The 20,692-nt window shown below is 41.1% G+C and overlaps 1 protein-coding gene across 1 annotated transcript in view; it reads right to left on the bottom strand.

Annotated features, from left to right (window-relative positions):
* The window catches only part of LOC128644688 (uncharacterized), a 213,371-nt gene that overhangs the window by 43,872 nt on the left and 148,807 nt on the right, over positions 1–20,692 (bottom strand). Inside the window, exon 4 of the mRNA XM_053697201.1 lies at positions 11,723–11,827. Within this exon, the coding sequence (XP_053553176.1) occupies positions 11,723–11,827 (105 nt within the window). The remainder of the gene's footprint in view (positions 1–11,722; positions 11,828–20,692) is intronic.

Below are 20,692 nucleotides of genomic sequence, written 5' to 3'. Positions count from 1 at the left end.
GCGTCAATGAACGTAACTTTACGCCAAAAAATCTTGCGCCAAGAATGATGTATAAACTTTGGTATTTTGCGCCCTTGTGAGCCTAATTCTGCCCGCAAATTTAAAAGACAGTCAATTTGAAAAGAGACTATACCCCAGGTAAGAAATACATTTTCATAAAAATAACATTTCCCAGATATGGAACTGACAGTCTGCAAAAAGGAAATATACTGAAAACCTGAATCATGGCAAATATAAGTACAATACATTTATTTAGAACTTTATATAAATACATAAAGTGCCAAACCATAGATGAGAGTGTCTTAAGTAATGAAAACATACTTACCAAAAGACACCCATCCACATATAGCAGATAGCCAAACCAGTACTGAAAAGGATATCAGTAGAGGTAATGGAATATGAGAGTATATCGTCGATCTGAAAAGGGAGGTAGAAGATGAATCTCTACGACCGATAACAGAGAACCTATGAAATAGATCCCCGTGAGGAAAACCATTGCATTCAATAGGCGATACTCCCTTCACATCCCTCTGACATTCACTGTACTCAGAGGAATCAGGCTTAAAAAATGCTGAGAAGCGCATATCAACGTAGAAATCTTAGCACAAACTTAATTCACCACCTCCATAGGAGGCAAAGTTTGTAAAACTGAATTGTGGGTGTGGTAAGGGGTGTATTTATAGGCATTTTGAGGTTTGGGAAACTTTGCCCCTCCTGGTAGGATTGTATATCCCATACGTCACTAGCTCGTGGACTCTTGCTAATTACATGAAAGAAAGAGGGCAGCACTCTTAGGTGAACACCCAAGAAAAGTGGGTACACTAACAGGACCAGCCAATCAGAGACTCTACTCGTCCGAAGCACAGAACTGGAATAAGATACCCCAAAGAAAAAGTAAATTGGAGACAAGGAGATTAACTTCATCCCCCCATGTATAACCCAATTTGCCGTCCGGGACGGAAGACCGAGGACCTTTCAACCCATCAGGACTGGGGTCCTCCAGCACTGCCAAAACATGCCGCAGCAGGACACGTAGGTGCGCCAGTCTATAACAAAAAGCAAACTTTAGCTCCGCCAGGGGAACTAACAACCCCAACCTGAGGATTGGGCCCCTGAAGCCTCAGAGGAATCCGCTTCCCCAGAGGGCTGATCTGACCCAGACGATGCCCTGATTGACGAGCCCTGGTTAACCGAACACTGACAGTATCTCACTAACGTCTCCCTCCATGAAAGATGTAAATGCACCAGTGCCAAAGAAATGGCCACACAGCACAGTGTCTTAACCTCTGGAGGGAACGAGCCACCTTTCCGGAGAAGGGGTAACGGCATTATGAACACCAGCTTGTGTAGCCAAAGTAGGTTTTAGGGTACTCGTCCCACGGGATATGGGGTACCCAGGGGCGGATGGCTCGGTGGACTCCAAGTTCCCTGTTTCGGGAGAAAAGAGCACACTAAAATGGCATGCGGAACATAACTGATGAGCATGGATTACCCGGGCCATTTCATACTCTTTGCAAGAAGTAGAATCGGAATCAGAGACATCCGTCTCCAAAAAAATCATAATGCTCCATAACTTTGATAGAATTTATGGATAGAAAAAATAAAAACAGCACCTCACACCTCCAATGGCTGGGGCACTCACCACCTCCTATGACCCAGAAAACTAGCGAAACAGACTCTCTCAGTCGCCACGCGGTCACAAATACGGAAATAGAGACTAGAAACGTGACCACGCCTGGTCACAAGGTACACCGTGCAGGCCAAAGAGAATGCGACAAAACCATAAGGGCCGTGCAGCCTGACAAAAAGGCTGTTATGTTCCGATAAAGCCACGAGTCCAAGTATCACTACACATTAGCAGACAGAATCACAAACATGATTAAAGTCTCCCCTGTTCAATAACCCCCCTCAGGAGATATTAACCCTCGATTCCATAAGATAAAGGAGTCCCACTGAGACCCTGACTTCTTCGTTCACATTACATTTCCATATCAAAGTAAAATTAAACGATCTTACCGGAATCTACGCCGTCGAACAGTAACACGGCCCTTCAAGTGTGAAAGATAATAGCCTTGCTTCTAACATGGACTTCAGTGAATAAAGCAGGCAGCGAAACTCGTCAACACTGATTGCTAAGGAGCTGTTAATATGAATCGGGATGGTTTCGCAGAAAGACTCTCCCTGCATCATCCATGCTCTCACTGAAAGGCTGACAGGACTACTTAAAACTCCAGTCCCATTCCGAAGAGTACTACCCTCCATAAGACTATCTTGAATCTTCCGACACTTCTCTGCCAACCTCCTGTGAAGAAAGGCAAAGAATGATTGGGGGATGAGGGAAGTGGGGGAGGTATTTAAGCTTTTGGCAGTGGTATATTTTCCTCCTCCTGGTGGCCATGTTCTGAATTCCCAAAAGTAATGAATGCAGCTGTGGACTCTCCGTTAAAGAAGAAAAGAATGCACGATTTATTGATGAAACCTCGCAAATACATTTTTATACATTTTATGAAGTTAGACAGAGCTGGGATATCAAAATCTCTGTACGATGGCTGTGTTCTAGCACTTCTGTTGCCGCGTTTGCACTATTTCTGCATGCCTTAGGGGTGAGGCAGTGCAGAAATAGCGTAATGGAGGAGACCCCAGGGATGGGGTGTCCCTCTTATCCCATGCCATTCAGTTTCAGCAGGCTTTTCATACTACTGCTGAAAGCCAGCATGTGAGGCTAGCCAGCAGCAGTACAGTAACTGTCAAAAATGACTGTTACTGTGTATACAATCACTCTGACAGCTAGCCAGAGTGATTGTATATTTGAGGGACATGATACCCAAATTTTAAAGCACTTTAAGTAGCATATCTGTAAAAAGTTAAATAGAAAATACCCCCTGTACATCTATTTGTAAAAAAGGAAGATATTTTACATCAAAATTTCTTCAGTAGCCACATCCCATTTTAAAGGAACTTTACGCAGCTAATCAGGATACCAGTCCCAGGACTTGTAAGGGAGTGTGCATCTGGCATAAGGCAGGCACAGTCATGTTATTTCCTACCCAGTTTAAGGAAGTTTATTATGAAACCTCATGAGATCACAAAGCAAAGCACTATCTCAGCACTGCTGATGGGCTATTTTTGTAAAGTGAGAACTTACTATTGTGAGCTGAAGGCGGAGGTAAAATATTTATTACATAGATATGTTCATGCAATATTATTTTGCCAGCCTTTTACAATTATGCTTCTTCACTTTCAAGTGATTTAGCATATGCTCTTTAAAATAGAGCCTAAATACTAGTGTGCCCCACTGCATGCAGGTATCAGGCTCAGTGATCAATAATTCAATATTTGTAGTAACTGGCCAATATTTGCTATAAATTACTTGGAGACACACATATGGAGTATACCTAACATCAGGACAACAAAATCTATTTGGCGGTATTTTTATTTAGCTACTAATTTTGTAGAAATGGTTATAAAGAAAACTGCAACAACAAAAAAATGCTTACCTGATAAATTTATTTCCGGATATGGCGAGTCCACAAAGTCATCATTTACTGTTGGGAATATCACTCCTGGCCAGCAGGAGGAGGCAAAGAGCACTACAGCCAACCTGTTAAGTATCACTCCCCTTCCCACAAACACAAAGGTGTAGAGGTCCCTGAGGTTTAGTAAAAAAAATAACCTGTCTTAAAGGGACACTGAAGCCAAATTTTTTCTTTTGTGATTCAGATGCAATTTTAAGCAACTTTCAAATTTACTCCTTTTAGCAAAAGTTCTTCATTATCTTGCTATCTTTATTTGAAAAGCAAGAATGTAAGTTTAGATGCCGGCCCATTGTAGTGAACAACCTGGGTTGTTTTTGCTGTTTGGTGGATACATTCATCCACAAATAAACAAGTGCTGTCCAAGGTTCTGGACTTTATTTTTCAAATAAAGATAGCAAGAGAACGAAGAAAAAAACATAATTTATGTAAGAACTTACCTGATAAATTCATTTCTTTCATATTTGCAAGAGTCCATGAGCTAGTGACGTATGGGATATACATTCCTACCAGGAGGGGCAAAGTTTCCCAAACCTCAAAATGCCTACAAATACACCCCTCACCACACCCACAAATCAGTTTAACGAATAGCCAAGAAGTGGGGTGATAAGAAAAAAGTGCGAAAGCATAAAAAATAAGGAATTGGAATAATTGTGCTTTATACAAAAAAATCATAACCACCACAAAAAGGGTGGGCCTCATGGACTCTTGCTAATATGAAAGAAATTAATTTATCAGGTAAGTTCTTACATAAATTATGTTTTCTTTCATGTAATTAGCAAGAGTCCATGAGCTAGTGACGTATGGGATAATGACTACCCAAGATGTGGATCTTTCCACGCAAGAGAGCTTCAGAAGAAGAAAAAAAAAAAAGAGCTTCAGAAGAAGAAAACACATCAAAATGGTAGAATTTAGTAAAAGTATGCAAAGACCACCAAGTTGCTGCTTTGCAAATCTGATCAACCGAAGCTTCATTCCTAAACGCCCAGGGAGTAGAAACTGACCGAGTAGAATGAGCTGTAATCCTTTGAGGCAGAGTTTTACCTGACTCGACATAAGCATGATGAATTAAAGATTTCAACCAAGATGCCAAAGAAATGGCAGAGGCCTTCTGACCTTTCCTAGAACCGGAAAAGATAACAAATAGACTAGAAGTCTTTCGGAAAGTCTTAGTAGCTTCAACATAATATTTCAAAGCTCTAACTACATCCAAAGAATGCAATGATTTCTCCTTAGAATTCTTAGGATTAGGACATAATGAAGGAACCACAATTTCTCTACTAATGTTGTTGGAATTCACAACCTTAGGTAAAAATTCAAAAGAAGTTCGCAACACCGCCTTATCCTGGTGAAAAATCAGAAAAGGAGACTCACAAGAAAGAGCAGATAATTCAGAGACTCTTCTGGCAGAAGAGATAGCCAGAAGGAACAAAACTTTCCAAGAAAGTAATTTAATGTCCAATGAATGCATAGGTTCAAACGGAGGAGCTTGAAGAGCCCCCAGAACCAAATTCAAACTCCAAGGAGGAGAAATTGACTTAATAACAGGTTTTATACGAACCAAAGCTTGTACAAAACAATGAATATCAGGAATATTAGCAATCTTTCTGTGAAAAAGAACAGAAAGAGCAAAGATTTGTCCTTTCAAGGAACTTGCAGACAAACCTTTATCCAAACCATCCTGAAGAAACTGTAAAATTCTCGGAATTCTAAAAGAATGCCAGGAGAAATGACGAGAAAGACACCAAGAAATATAAGTCTTCCAGACTCTATAATATATCTCCCTAGAAACAGATTTACGAGCCTGTAACATAGTATTAATCACAGAGTCAGAGAAACCTCTTTGACTAAGAATCAAGCGTTCAATCTCCATACCTTTAAATTTAAGGATTTGAGATCCTGATGGAAAAAAGGACCTTGCGACAGAAGGTCTGGTCTTAACGGAAGAGTCCACGGTTGGCAAGAAGCCATCCGGACAAGATACGCATACCAAAACCTGTGAGGCCATGCTGGAGCTACCAGCAGAACAAACGAGCATTCCTTCAGAATCTTGGAGATCACTCTTGGAAGAAGAACTAGAGGCGGAAAGATATAGGCAGGATGATACTTCCAAGGAAGTGACAATGCATCCACTGCTTCCGCTTGAGGATCCCTGGATCTGGACAGATACCTGGGAAGTTTCTTGTTTAGATGAGAGGCCATCAGATCTATTTCTGGAAGTCCCCACATTTGAACAATCTGAAGAAATACCTCTGGGTGAAGAGACCATTCGCCCGGATGCAACGTTTGGCGACTGAGATAATCGGCTTCCCAATTGTCTATACCTGGGATATGAACCGCAGAAACTAGACAGGAGCTGGATTCCGCCCAAACCAGAATTCGAGATACTTCTTTCATAGCTAGAGGACTGTGAGTCCCTCCTTGATGATTGATGTATGCCACAGTTGTGACATTGTCTGTCTGAAAAAAAATGAACGATTCTCTCTTTAGAAGAGGCCAAGACTGAAGAGCTCTGAAAATTGCACGGAGTTCCAAAATATTGATCGGTAATCTCACCTCCTGAGATTCCCAAACCCCTTGTGCCGTCAAAGACCCCCACACAGCTCCCCAACCTGTAAGACTTGCATCTGTTGAAATTACAGTCCAGGTCGGAAGAACAAAAGAAGCCCCCTGAACTAAATGATGGTGATCTGTCCACCACGTCAGAGAGTGTCGTACAATCGGTTTTAAAGATATTAATTGAGATATCTTTGTGTAATCCCTGCACCATTGGTTCAGCATACAGAGCTGAAGAGGTCGCATGTGAAAACGAGCAAAGGGGATCGCGTCCGATGCAGCAGTCATAAGACCTAGAATTTCCATGCATAAGGCTACTGAAGGGAATGATTGTGACTGAAGGTTTCGACAAGCTGATATCAATTTTAGACGTCTCTTGTCTGTCAAAGATAGAGTCATGGACACTGAATCTATCTGGAAACCCAAAAAGGTTACCCTTGTCTGAGGAATCAATGAACTTTTTAGTAAATTGATCCTCCAACCATGATCTTGAAGAAACAACACAAGTCGATTCGTATGAGATTCTGCTAAATGTGAAGACTGAGCAAGTACCAAGATATCGTCCAAATAAGGAAATACCACAATACCCTGTTCTCTGATTACAGACAGAAGGGCACCGAGAACCTTTGTAAAAATTCTTGGAGCTGTTGCTAGGCCAAACGGCAGAGCCACAAACTGGTAATACTTGTCTAGGAAAGAGAATCTCAGAAACTGATAGTGATCTGGATGAATCGGAATATGCAGATATACATCCTGTAAATCTATTGTAGACATATAATGCCCTTGCTGAACAAAAGGCAGGATAGTCCTTACAGTTACCATTTTAAATGTTGGTATCCTTACATAACGATTCAATATTTTTAGATCCAGAACTGGTCTGAAGGAATTCTCCTTCTTTGGTACAATGAAGAGATTTGAATAAAACCCCAGCCCCTGTTCCAGAATTGGAACTGGCATAATTACTCCAGCTAACTCTAGATCTGAAACACATTTCAGAAATGCTTGAGCCTTCGCTGGATTTACTGGGAAAGAAAAAATCTCTTTGCAGGAGGTCTTATCTTGAAACCAATTCTGTACCCTTCTGAAACAATGTTCTGAATCCAAAGATTGTGAACGGAATTGATCCAAATTTCTTTGAAAAAACGTAATCTGCCCCCTACCAACTGAGCTGGAATGAGGGCCGCACCTTCATGTGGACTTAGGAGCTGGCTTTGATTTTCTAAAAGGCTTGGATTTATTCCAGACTGGAGATGGTTTCCAAACTGATACCGCTCCTGAGGATGAAGGATCAGGCTTTTGTTCCTTGTTGTGACGAAAGGAACGAAAACGATTATTAGACCTGAATTTACCTTTAGATTTTTTATCCTGTGGTAAAAAGGTTCCTTTCCCTCCAGTAACAGTTGAGATAATAGAAACCAACTGAGAACCAAATAATTTATTACCCTGGAAAGAAAGGGAAAGTAGAGTAGACTTAGAAGACATATCAGCATTTCAAGTTTTAAGCCATAAAGCTCTTCTAGCTAAAATAGTTAGAGACATATACCTGACATCAACTCTGATAATATCAAAAATGGCATCACAAATAAAATTATTAGCATGTTGAAGAAGAATAATAATGCTAATAGAATTATGATCTGTTACTTGTTGCGCTAAAGCTTCCAACCAAAAAGTTGAAGCTGCAGCAACATCAGCCAACGATATAGCAGGTCTAAGAAGATTACCTGAACACAAATAAGCTTTTCTTATAAAGGATTCAATTTTCCTATCTAAAGGATCCTTAAAGGAAGTACCATCTGCCGTAGGAATAGTAGTACGCTTAGCAAGAGTAGAGACAGCCCCATCAACCTTAGGGATTTTGTCCCAAAACTCTAATCTGTCAGATGGCACAGGATATAATTGCTTAAAACGTTTAGAAGGATTAAATGAATTACCCAAATTATTCCATTCCCTGGAAATTACTTCAGAAATAGCACCAGGAACAGGAAAAACTTCTGGAATAACTACAGGAAATTTAAAAACCTTATCTAAACGTTTAGATTTAGTATCAAGAGGACCAGAATCCTCAATTTCTAATGCAATTAGGACTTCTTTAAGTAAAGAACGAATAAATTCCATTTTAAATAAATATGAAGATTTATCAGCATCAACCTCTGAGACAGAATCCTCTGAACCAGAAGAACTATTATCAGAATCAGAATGATGATGTTCATTTAAAAATTTATCTGAACAATGAGAAGTTTTAAAAGACTTTTTATGTTTACTAGAAGGAGGAATAACAGACATAGCCTTCTTAATGGATTTAGAAACAAAATCTCTTATGTTATCAGGAACACTCTGAGTATTAGATGTTGACGGAACAGCAACAGGTAATGTAACTTTACTAAAGGAAATATTATCTGCATTAACAAGTTTGTCATGACATTCAATACAAACAACAGCTGGAGGAAAAGCTACCAAAAGTTTACAGCAGATACACTTAGCTTTGGTAGCACCAGTACCAGGCAGCGATTTTCCAGAAGTATCTTCTGACTCAGTTGCAACGTGGGACATCTTGCAATATGTAATAGAAAAAACAACATATAAAGCAAAATTGAACAAATTCCTTAAAAGACAGTTTCAGGAATGGGAAAAAATGCCAGTGAACAAGCTTCTAGCAACCAGAAGCAATAAAAAATAAGACTTAAATAATGTGGAGACAAAAGTGACGCCCATATTTTTTTAGCGCCAAATAAGACGCCCACATTATTTGGCGCCTAAATGCTTTTGGCGCCAAAAATGACGCCACATCCGGAACGCCGACACTTTTGGCGCAAAAGAACGTAAAAAATGACGCAACTTCTGGCGACACGTATGACGCCGGAAACAGAAAAAAAATTTGCGCCAAAAAAGTCTGCGCCAAGAATGACGCAATAAAATGAAGCATTTTCAGCCCCCGCAAGCCTAACAGCCCACAGGGAAAAAGTCAAATTTTAAGGTAAGAAAAATGATTGATTCAAATGCATTATCCCAAATATGAAACTGACTGTCTGAAAATAAGGAATGTTGAACATCCTGAGTCAAGGCAAATAAATGTTTGAATACATATATTTAGAACTTTATAAAAAAGTGCCCAACCATAGCTTAGAGTGTCACAGAAAATAAGACTTACTTACCCCAGGACACTCATCTACATGTTGTAGAAAGCCAAACCAGTACTGAAACGAAAATCAGCAGAGGTAATGGTATATATATATATATATATATATATATATATATATATATATATATATATATATATATATATATATAAGAGTATATCGTCGATCTAAAAAGGGAGGTAAGAGATGAATCTCTACGACCGATAACAGAGAACCAATGAAATAGCCCCCGTAGAGAATAACTTTGGGTTTGTTGGAAGGGGAGTGATACTTAACAGCTTGGCTGTGGTGCTCTTTGCCTCCTCCTGCTGGCTAGGAGTGATATTCCCAACAGTAAATGATGACGATGTGGACTCACCATATCTTAGGAAAGAAAAAGCACCCCCTTCCCCATTTTTACGTAATATAGGTGGCGTGTCTGGGCACCACTATGTCAATATCAGGAGCTCCAGAAGTGAATAAGATAATCCGCCTGTCCCAACAACCTTGCATTTTTGTTTCTTAATAATCTGCTAATTGAATTAAGCATACGTTTGCTATGAGAGTGACCCCTGGACTCTGATACGGAAAATTGAGGCCTGCAACGGCGGACCATTTGACAGATCTCAATACCCCCCCCCGTAAACCAGGTTAGGCAGTGAAAATTACACTGCAACAAGGGATCCTGAATACCTTTCTCTTATACACTTGCCTGCTACCAATACTATTACAACTATGCTAACTGAGGATGAGCAGAACAGTTACTTTGCGAATGTAGACACCCAGCTATATAAATGGGTAAACCACACAACGCAGTTAGACACTACCATTTCAAAACCCTTAAGCAACTGCTTCTTAATGTTCTGATGGACTTAATCCCACCGGATGCAAATTGCTCTGGATGTGCAGCCCCACTTGTGGAGATTGTCGATGATTCTTAGGAGACGGGGAAGTGTGCAGGAATCTGCGAAAATGCAGAGGATTATGGAGCTTGGGAGATCATGGAAGCCAATGATAGCACAGTGGGAAACATAGCTGTCGAGGTGGTGAGAACACTGGATCCTTGCACACCAACTGAAGACCAGCAAAAACATGTAATAGGAAATGTGATGTCCGGTAAAGTTGATGTTGTGTCGGTAGACAATTCTAGCCATGTAGAAGACTCATTTCTAAAACATAACCCAGTTGCTGAACCAAAAATGGGCCAGCTCTTAAGCTTACATTTTTGCTTTTTCAAATAGAGATAGGAGTACATTAGAAAGTTGCTTAAAATTACATGCTCTATCTGAATCATGAAAGTTTAATTTTGACTAGACTATCCCTCTAATAATACACTTCCCTGCATGTGTGTGAAGTTACTACATATAATGAATGTATGGGACCTTCTATACCTTCAGCAACATTTCCACATCTCAATTCCCACCAGTTTTTAAATATGCTTTCTACGTTCATGATGCACCATGCACCGATTAATATGGAGCTACTGGAATAGTCACAAGGCATGCAGCTAACTGTATGTTAATAGAAGCTGTAGTGTAGTGTTAACCTCTTCAGATCCATCTGCTGGCATTTTTCTCCAAAGAAGTTTGATGGAGAAGGCCAGGTCTTTCCTTACACTCTCCCCCGATTTCTATCTTTTACGCTTTATAGTCAACAAAAGTGAACAGTAGAATACATCAAACACCACATTACATGGAGCTGCATCTCTCTACAGGGCAGGCTGCCTGTCACTGGCATTATCATGTGGGCCACTAACATTCAAGTGCATTTCTGAGAAAAACACCAGATACATTGCCCACACGGTTAACGATTTCTGGCTCTAGATTTCAGCAAAACCTTTAAGAAGCAGGAAAAAGTGTGGGTGTTTCAGCTATTCATTGCTGGATTCATGTGCTCTTCTGCCCATCTGTATGGCTGGTTAGAAGGATTATCTTCAGTCAAGCATACTGCAGACCAGGATGTATGTTTTATACTACTAGGATTTAGGCTTAGGAGATACTGTTTGACTGTGTATACCCTGGCATTTTATTTACTTTTAAATTAACAGCAGGGGTTTACTTCTCCAATTTTTGAAACTTGTTTGTAATATTTCAATGCAAAGTTTTGACATTCATGAAATGTACACATTCCGCTTTAGGTTTGGCATTGCAAAGATCATGCTGCTGCTTTAAACCTCCTATTTGCTTCTAATGCCACTTTGATTCTGCTTGTCCATTTAGCTCACATAAGTACATGTATACTATCCATAGGTTTGAGAAACTCTCTGAGAAGGTGATTTGCTCTCTGATATGCCCTAGGAACACATTTTAAAAGGTACTCACCTCGCTGTTGTCTCAACGTTAAAAGCAATATGATAATAGCAATATTTTAAAAAGGGACCTGTATTCCAATCAAGATTTATTTTGCAGAAAGAACTTTACAAATACCAAGCAGTTCATTTTTCAAGGCTGGTAATTTTATTGATCTAATAAGGGCAGGTATATGTTTAATGACTTAATTGTGTAATTAAAAACTTACCTTCAGTGTTCACTGGCTCTGATGCTTTATTTTGAGGGACACACTCTGTGGGATGTTTTTCTGTTGATTCACTAAAGTCCAGGAAACTTCCTTCACGTACAGCATCTATTAAAAGTTAGAAGAATGCACAATTCAATGATAAAACATCTCCAATACATGTTAATATTTTATGAAGCTGGTAAAAAAAAAGAGACAGAGCTGGCATTTAAAAAATTCAGTTAACCCCTTAAAGTGAATGTAAAGTCATTATGGCTGCTAAACACAGCATTAAAATGTATTTGAAAATAGGTATACTTTAATTGATGATTTTTGTAATAAATTTGTATTTACCGAGTATTTTGTATTTAGATAGCTGTGATCGTACTTTTAATCCTCCGCCCGCCATCTTTGATGATTGATTGACATAGTAGGCTCGATCTTGTCAACCAATCAGTGAATCCACCACGAGGGGACCAAACCTTTTTCTCTACGTCATGCGTCCGTAATGTGCTTGCATTAGAGCGCTGTTCTAATACTGATCTCAGACACGCGTTCACATTTTGCGCATGCGCTCTTCAACGATTTTGGGTCTTAGTAATTTATTCCCCAATTTTGGATCGCAAGGTATGTAGCGATCATACAGGGGCTGGCTCGATCGCTGCTGTACTGTCTTCAACGATAGTATTCAATTAATGTTTTCATTCATTAAATACTATGTTACTATACAATTACATTGGCGTGTAACGCATGCGCAGATGTGCCGATAGCGCGCATTTCCTCTACGTAAACAGCGGGTGGGACCGCTGTATATGTAACATGGAACAAAATCAGGAAGTTGTGGATGGGAGGAGCTGGTCCATAAAACGGACCAAATTGGTAATAAAAGTATAATATTTATTTTACATTTAAAAAAAAAAAAAAAAAAAGTGGCGGTTTGAATTGTACACTAAAAAGCAAATAAGATAAACGTTCAAAGTAGAGAAAATTTACATTCACTTTAAGGACCAGTGCTGTACCTTGTACGGCGGCTGTGTCCTGGGCTGTTAGCTTGCCTGTGTTGCTCCTGTCCTGCACCTCAGAACTGAGGCAATGCAGAAATAGCATAATGGACCCCCCAGACTAGCTATCACAGGGACAGGGAGTGCCTGTTATCCCAAGACTGTCAGTGAAATGCTTCTAATTCATGAGATACACTCTGTGATCAGCATGTATCTAATGCTACTGCTGGAAGCCTGCATGTGAGACTAGCCAGCAGCAGTACAGTAACTATCAAAAATGACAGTTACTGTGTATACAATCACAGTTGTAAACTAAAAATTGACCCTAAATACTAGTCTGCCCCAGTGGCCAATCACTAGATGAATCAGGAGGGAGGCAGTCCAGTGATACATAAAAAAGTGGCTCATGGTCATGTGATCACTGACGGCCAGTCACAGCGATCAAATGACAAGCCACTGCTTTTAAAGGGACAGTCTACACCAACATTTTTATTGTTTTAAAATATAATCCCTTTATTACCCATTCCCCAGTTTTGAATAACCAACAGAGTTATATTTATATACTTTTTACATCTGTGATTATCTTGTATCTAAGCCTCTGCAAACTGCCCCTTTATTTCAGCTCTTTTTACAGACTTGCAGTTTAGCCAATCAGTGCTGGCTCCCAGATAACTTCACATGCATGAGCACAGTGTTATCTATATGAAACACATGAACTAACACCCTCTAGTGGTGAAAAACTTAAAATGCATTCTGAAAAGAGGTGGCCTTCAAGGTCTAAGAAATTAGCATATGAACCTCCTAGGTTAAGCTTTCCACTATGAATACCAAGAGAACAAAGCAAAATTGGTGATAAAATTCCCTTTAAGATAGTTTGGATTTCAATAAGATTGGATTATTATTTTGTTTTACTTTTTTCATGAAGAAAAAAAACAAATTATGCTTACCTGATAATTTAATTTCCTTCTGTACGAGGAGAGTCCACGGCATAATTCCTTACTGTTGAGAAATACTGAACCTGGCCACCAGGAGGAGGCAAAGACACCCAGCCAAAGGCTTATATACTCCCCCTACTTCCCTCATATCCCAGTCATTCGGCCAAGGGAACACGGAACAGTAGGAGAAATATCGGGGTATAAATGGTGCCGGAAGAGAAAAACAAATTTTGGTCCGCCCATCGGAGTATACAGGCGGGGGCCGTGGACTCTCCTCATACAGAAGGGAATTAAGTTATCAGGTAAGCATAATTTATGTTTTCCTTCTTAATATGAGGAGAGTCCACAGCATCATTCCTTACTGTTGGGAAAACTATACCCAAGCTCTAGAGGACACGGATTGATAACGGGAGGGGTAAAAGAAAGGCGGACCCTAATCTGAGTGCACCACAGCCTGCAAAACCATCCTACAAAAAGCTGATTCCGCTGAAGCAAAAACATCAAATTTGAAGAACTTTGAAAAATTATGTAAGGAGGATAGGCCGCTTTACAAATCTGATCCATAGAGGCCTCGTTCCTAAAGGCCCAAGAGGAAGCCACCGCTCTAGTGGAATGAGCCGTAATCCTCTGAGGAGGTCTATGTCCCACTGACTCATAAGCTAAGCGTAAAACACTTCTCAACCAAAAAGATAAGAAAGTCGAAGAGGCCTTCAGACCCTTACGCTTCCCAAAGTAGATGAACAAGGAAGAAGTTTGTCTAAAATCCTTAGTAGCTTGAAGATAAAACTTCAAAGATCGAGCCACATCCAGATTATGAAAAGGACATTTATGCTTACCTGATAAATTTATTTCTTTTACGATATGACGAGTCCACGGATTTCATCCTTACATATGGGATATCGCCTCCTATCAGCAAGAGGATGCAAAGAGCTCCACAGCAGAGCTGCATAAATAGATACTCCCTTCCCCCTCAACCCAGTCATTCGACCGAAGTTAGGAAGAGAAAGGAAAAGCCAAGGAGCAGAGGTGACTGAAGTTTAACAAAAATAAAAACCTGTCGATATAAAAAAAAAAATATGACAGGGAGGGCCGTGGACTCGTCATATCGTAAAAGAAATAAATTAATCAGGTAAGCATAAATTTCCTTTTCTTTTACAAGATATGACGAGTCCACGGATTTCATCCTTACTTATGGGATACAATACCAAAGCTATAGGACACGGATGAAAGGGAGGGACAAGACAGGAACCACGGAAGGCACCACTGCTTGAAGAACCTTTCTCCCAAAAACAGCCTCAGACGAGGCAAAAGTATCAAATTTGGAAAATTTGGAAAAAGTGTGAAGAGACGACCAAGTCGCAGCCTTGCAAATCTGTTCAACAGAAGCATCGTTTTTAAATGCCCATGAGAAAGCCACAGCCCTAGTAGAATGAGCCGAAATTCGTTCTGGAGGCTGCTGTCCAGCAGTCTCATATGCAACACGGATGATACTCCTCAGCCAAAAAGAAAGAGGTAGCCGAAGCCTTCCGACCCCCTACGTTTCCCAGCAAAAACAACAAATTATGAAGATATTTGCTGAAAATCCTTAGCCGCCTGCAAGTAGAACTTTAAGGCACGGACTACGTCCAAATTATTTAACATACGTTCCATCTTAGAAGAAGGGTTAGGACACAAGAAAGGAACAACAATTTCCTGATTAATATTCTTGTTAGAAACAACCTTAGGAAGAAAACCAAGTTTGGTACGTAACACCACCTTATCAGAATGGAAAATAAGATAAGGAGAATCACATTGTAATGCCGAAAGCTCAGAAACTCTGCAAGCAGAAGAAATAGCAACCAAAAATAAAAAACTTTCCAAGATAATAACCTAATATCTATGGAATGCATAGGTTCAAACGGAACCCCTTGAAGAACATTAAGAACTAAATTCAAACTCCAAGGAGGAGCAATTGGTCTAAACACAGGTCTGATTCTAGTGAGGGCCTGACAAAAAGATTGAACATCTGGAACATTGCCAGACGCTTGTGTAACAAAATAGACAAAGCAGAAATCTGTCCTTTTAAAGAACTTGCTGACAACCCTTTCTCCAATCCTCCTTGGAGAAAAGATAAAATCCTGGGAATCCGAACCCTACTCCATGAGTAGCCTTTGGATTCGCACCAATAAATATATTTACGCCATATCTTTTGGTAAATCTTTCCAGTAACAGGCTTGCATGCCTGAATTAAGTTATCAATGACCGCATCAGAAAACCCCCGCTTAGATAAAATCAAACGTTCAATCTCCAAGCAGTCAGCTGCAGAGAAATTAGATTCGGATGATGGAAGGATCCCTGAATGAGAAGGGTCTTGCCTCAATGGAAGTTTCCACGGTGGCAGAGATGACATGTCCATCAGATCGGCATACCAAGTCCTGCGAGGCCACGCAGGAGTGATGAGCATCACAGAAGGCCTCTCCTGTTTGACTCTAGCAATCACCCGGGGAAGGAGAGCAAATGGAGGGAACACATAAGCTAGGTTGAACGACCAAGGCCCTGCCAAGGCATCTATCAGTTCGGCCTGAGGATACCTGGAACTGTATCCGTATCTCGGGAGCTTGGCATTCTGACGCCATGAGATCCAGCTCCGGCCTGCCCCATCTGAGAATCAGAGTGGCAAAGACCTCCGGGGGAGTGGCGTTTGTCTGCTCAAGAAATCTGCTTCCCAGTTGTCTACTCCTGGGATGTAGATTGCTGACAGATAACAAGAGTGAGCCTCCGCCCACCAAATTATCTTCTGTCATCGCCAAGAAACTCCTTGTTCCTCCCTCATGATTGATGCAAGCCACAGTCGTGATGTTGTCCGACTGAAATCGGATGAACTTTGCCGAAGCTAACTGAGGCCAAGCCTGAAGAGCATTGAATATTTCCCTCAACTCCAGAATACTGAAGAGGAGACTCCGATCCGGTTGTCCACACACCCTGAGCCTTCAGGGAATTCCAGACTGCACCCAATCCTAGTAGACTGGTGTCCGTTGTCACTATAACCCATGAGGGTCTGCAGAAGCACGTCCCTTGGGACAGATGATCCTGTGACAACCACCAAAGAAGAGTCTCTTGTCTCCTGATCCAGATCTATCTGAGGAGACAAATTTGCATAATCTCCATTCCACTGTCTGAGAATGCTCAGTTGTAGAGGTCCGAGATGAAAACGAGCAAACGTAATAATGTCCATTGCCGCCACCATCAATCCAATTACCTCTATGCACTGAGCCACTGTTGGCCGAGGATTGGACTGAAGGGCTCGGCATGTATTCAGAATCTTTAACCTTCTGACCTCCGTCAAGAAGATTTTCATGGATAGAGAGTCTATTAGAGTTCCCAGGAAAGGAACCCTTGTCTGTGGAGTTAGTGAACTCTTTTCTAGATTCACCTTCCACCCGTGAGTCCTTAGAAAGGACAAAACCATGTCGGTATGAAACTTTGTTAGTTGATAAGACGACGCTTGGATCAGAATATTGTCCAGATAAGGCGCCACTGCAATGCCCCACAGTCTAAAAACGGCTAGCAGAGACCCTAGAACCTTTGTGAAGATCCTGGGTGCCGTGGCCAGCCCGAAAGGAAGAGCCACGAACTGAAAATGTTTGTTCAGAAAGGCAAACCTTAGAAACTGGTGATGATATATGTGCATATGAATATGAAGATATGCATCCTTTAAGTCCACGGTAGTCATATTGACCCTCCTGGATCAATGGGAGAATTGTCCGGATAGTCTCCATCTTCAAGGATAGAACTCTGAGAAACTTGTTTAGACTCTTGAGATCTAAAATGGGACGGAACATTCCCTCTTTTTTGGGAACCACAAAAAGATTTGAGTAAAACCCCTGACCCTGTTCCTGTATTGGAACGGGACAAATTACTCCCATGGTGGAGAGGTCTTCTACACAACGTAAGAACGCCTCTCTTTTTATCTGGTCTACAGACAATCGTGAAAGAAGAAATCTTCCCTTTGGGAAGGAATTTTTGAACTCCAACTGATATCCTTTAGACACGATTTCTAGTGTCCAGGGATCCTGAACGTCTCTTATCCAAGCCAGGACAAATAAATAGAGAAAGTCTGCCCCCTACTAGATCCGGTCCAGGATCGGGGGCCGCCCCTTCATGCTGTCTTGGTAGCAGCGGCAGGTTTCTTGGATTGTTTACCCTTGTTCCAACCCTGGTTAGGTTTCCAGGTGGGTTTGGCTTGAGAATAATTCCCTTCCTGTTTAACAGAAGAGGAAGAGGAGGAACGAAAAAGTAAATTTATGCTTACCTGATAAATTAATTTCTTCTATGGTACGATGAGTCCACGGATTCATCCTTTACTTGTGGGATATTATCCTCCTGCTAACAGGAAGTGGCAAAAGCACCACAGCAGAGCAGTCTATATAGCTCCTCCCTTAGCTCCACCCCCCAGTCATTAGACCGAAGGTACAGGAAGAAAAAGGAGAAACTAAAAGGTGCAGCGGTGACTGAACTTTAAAATCAAAAAATATAATCTGTCTTAAAATGACAGGGCGGGCCGTGGACTCGTCGTACCATAGAAGAAATTAATTTATCAGGTAAGCATAAATTTACTTTTCTTCTAGAAGGTACGACGAGTCCACGGATTCATTCTTTACTTGTGGGATACAATAACAAAGCTACAGGACACGGATGAACGGGAGAGACAAGACAGATAGCTAAACAAAAGGCACCACTGCTTGAAGAACTTTTATCCCAAAAAAAAGCCTCCGAAGAAGCAAAGGTATCAAATTTGGAAAATTTGGAAAAGGTATGAAGCGAAGACCAAGTCGCAGCCTTACAAATCTGTTCACCAGAAGCATTTTTAAAAGCCCATGTGGAAGCCACCGCTCTAGTAGAGTGAGCTGATAATCTTTCAGGAGGCTGCAATCAAGCAGTCTCGTATGCCAAACGGATGATGCTTTTCAGCCAAAAAGAAAGGTAGCCGTAGCTTTTTGACCTCTACGTTTTCCAGATAAGGCAACAAACAAAGATGTTTGACGGAAATCTTTGGTCGCTTGCAAGTAAAACTTCAAAGCACGAACTACGTCCAAGTTGTGCAACAGACGCTCCCCTTCTTAGAGGAAGGATTAGGACACAGAGAAGGAAAAATAATCTCCTGATTAATATTCTTATTAGTAACAACCTTAGGAAGGAATCCAGGTTTGGTACGCAAAACCACCTTATCAGCATGGAAAACAAGATAAGGCGAGTCGCATTGCAATGCAGATAGTTCAGAAACTCTTCGAGCCGAAGAGATAGCAACTAAAAACAGAACTTTCCAAGATAGAAGCTTAATATCTATGGAATGCATAGGTTCAAACGGAACCCCTTGAAGAACTTTAAGAACCAAATTCAAACGCCATGGCGGAGCAACAGGTTTAAACACAGGCTTGATTCTAACTAAAGCCTGACAGAACGACTGAACGTCTGGAACATCTGCCAGACGCTTGTGCAGTAAAATTGATAAAGCAGATATCTGTCCCTTTAGGGAACTAGCTGATAGCCCCTTCTCCAATCCTTCTTGGAGAAAGGACAAAATCCTAGGAATCCTGATCTTACTCCATGAGTAGCCTTTGGATTCGCACAGTGACAGGCTTTCGAGCCTGAATCAAGGTATCTATGACCGACTCAGAGAATCCCCGCTTGGATAAAATCAAGCTTTTTTTATGTTGTTGTTGATCATGTCGTTTTTTGTTTTTGTGTTTTTATTCGTGTACAGGAGGTAAATATTAGCCAGTATATTGTTAATGAATAGGATTAAATTTATAAGGACAAAATGTAGTTTAAAAATTGTTCTCTTATTTTTTGATGGTATGCCCGTGTTTCTATAGAGAAGACATTGTTGGTAAATTTTTCTCTTTTTTGCTTGTCCTGCGTGACAATAATTTTGTTGATATTATGATCTGTTGTCGTGTTTTGAATGGCTATAATAAACAGAAATTTAAAATAAATAAAAAAATAAATAAAAATTTTTTTTTAAAAAAAATCAAGCGTTCAATCTCCAGGCAGTCAGCCGCAGAGAAACTAGATTTGGATGCTGAAACGGACCTTGAATCAGAAGGTCCTGTCTCAGTGGCAGAGTCCATGATGGAAGAGATGACATCTCCACCAGGTCTGCATACCAAGTCCTGCGTGGCCACGCAGCTGCTATCAAAATCACTGAAGCTCTCTCCTGTTTGATTCTGGTAATTAAACGAGGAAGGAGAGAAAATAGTTGAAACACATAAGCCAGGTTGAACGACCAGGGTACTGCTAGAGCATCTATCAGTACTGCTTGAGGACCCCTTGATCTGGACCCGTAATAAGGAAGTTTGGCGTTCTGACAAAACGCCATCAGATCAAATTCCGGTGTGCCCCATTGATGAATCAATTGTGCAAACACCTCCGGATGGAGTTCCCACTCCCCCGGATGAAGAGTCTGACGACTTAGAAAATCCGCTTCCCAGGTCTCCACTCCTGGGATATAGATTGCTGATAGATGGCAAGAGTGAGTCTCTGCCCATCGAATTATTTTGGTAACCTCTATCATCGCTAGAGAACTCTTTGTTCCCCCCTGATGATTGATATATGCTACAGTCGTGATATTGTCCGACTGGAATCTTATGAATCTGGCCGAAGCCAGCTGAGGCCACGCCTGAAGTGCGTTGAATATCGCTCTCAGTTCTAGAATATTGATCGGGAGGAGAGCCTCCTCCTGAGTCCACACACCCTGTGCTTTCAGGGAATTCCAGACTGCACCCCAGCCCAATAGACTGGCGTCCGTCGTCACTATGACCCATGCTGGCCTGCGGAAACACATTCCCTGGGACAGATGATCCTGTGACAACCACCAAAGAAGAGAGTCTCTGGTCTCTTGATCCAGATTTATATGAGGAGATAAATCCGCATAATCCCCATTCCACTGTTTGAGCATGCATAGTTGCAATGGTCTGAGATGCAAGCGAGCAAACGGAACTATGTCCATTGCCGCTACCCTCGATTACCTCCATACACTGAGCCACTGACGGTCGAGGAATGGAATGAAGAGCTCGGCA

The sequence above is a fragment of the Bombina bombina genome, unplaced genomic scaffold (genome assembly GCF_027579735.1).
Source record: "Bombina bombina isolate aBomBom1 unplaced genomic scaffold, aBomBom1.pri scaffold_598, whole genome shotgun sequence".
Taxonomy (NCBI): Eukaryota; Metazoa; Chordata; class Amphibia; order Anura; family Bombinatoridae; genus Bombina; species Bombina bombina.
This window is presented reverse-complemented; position numbering and strand designations above follow the sequence as displayed.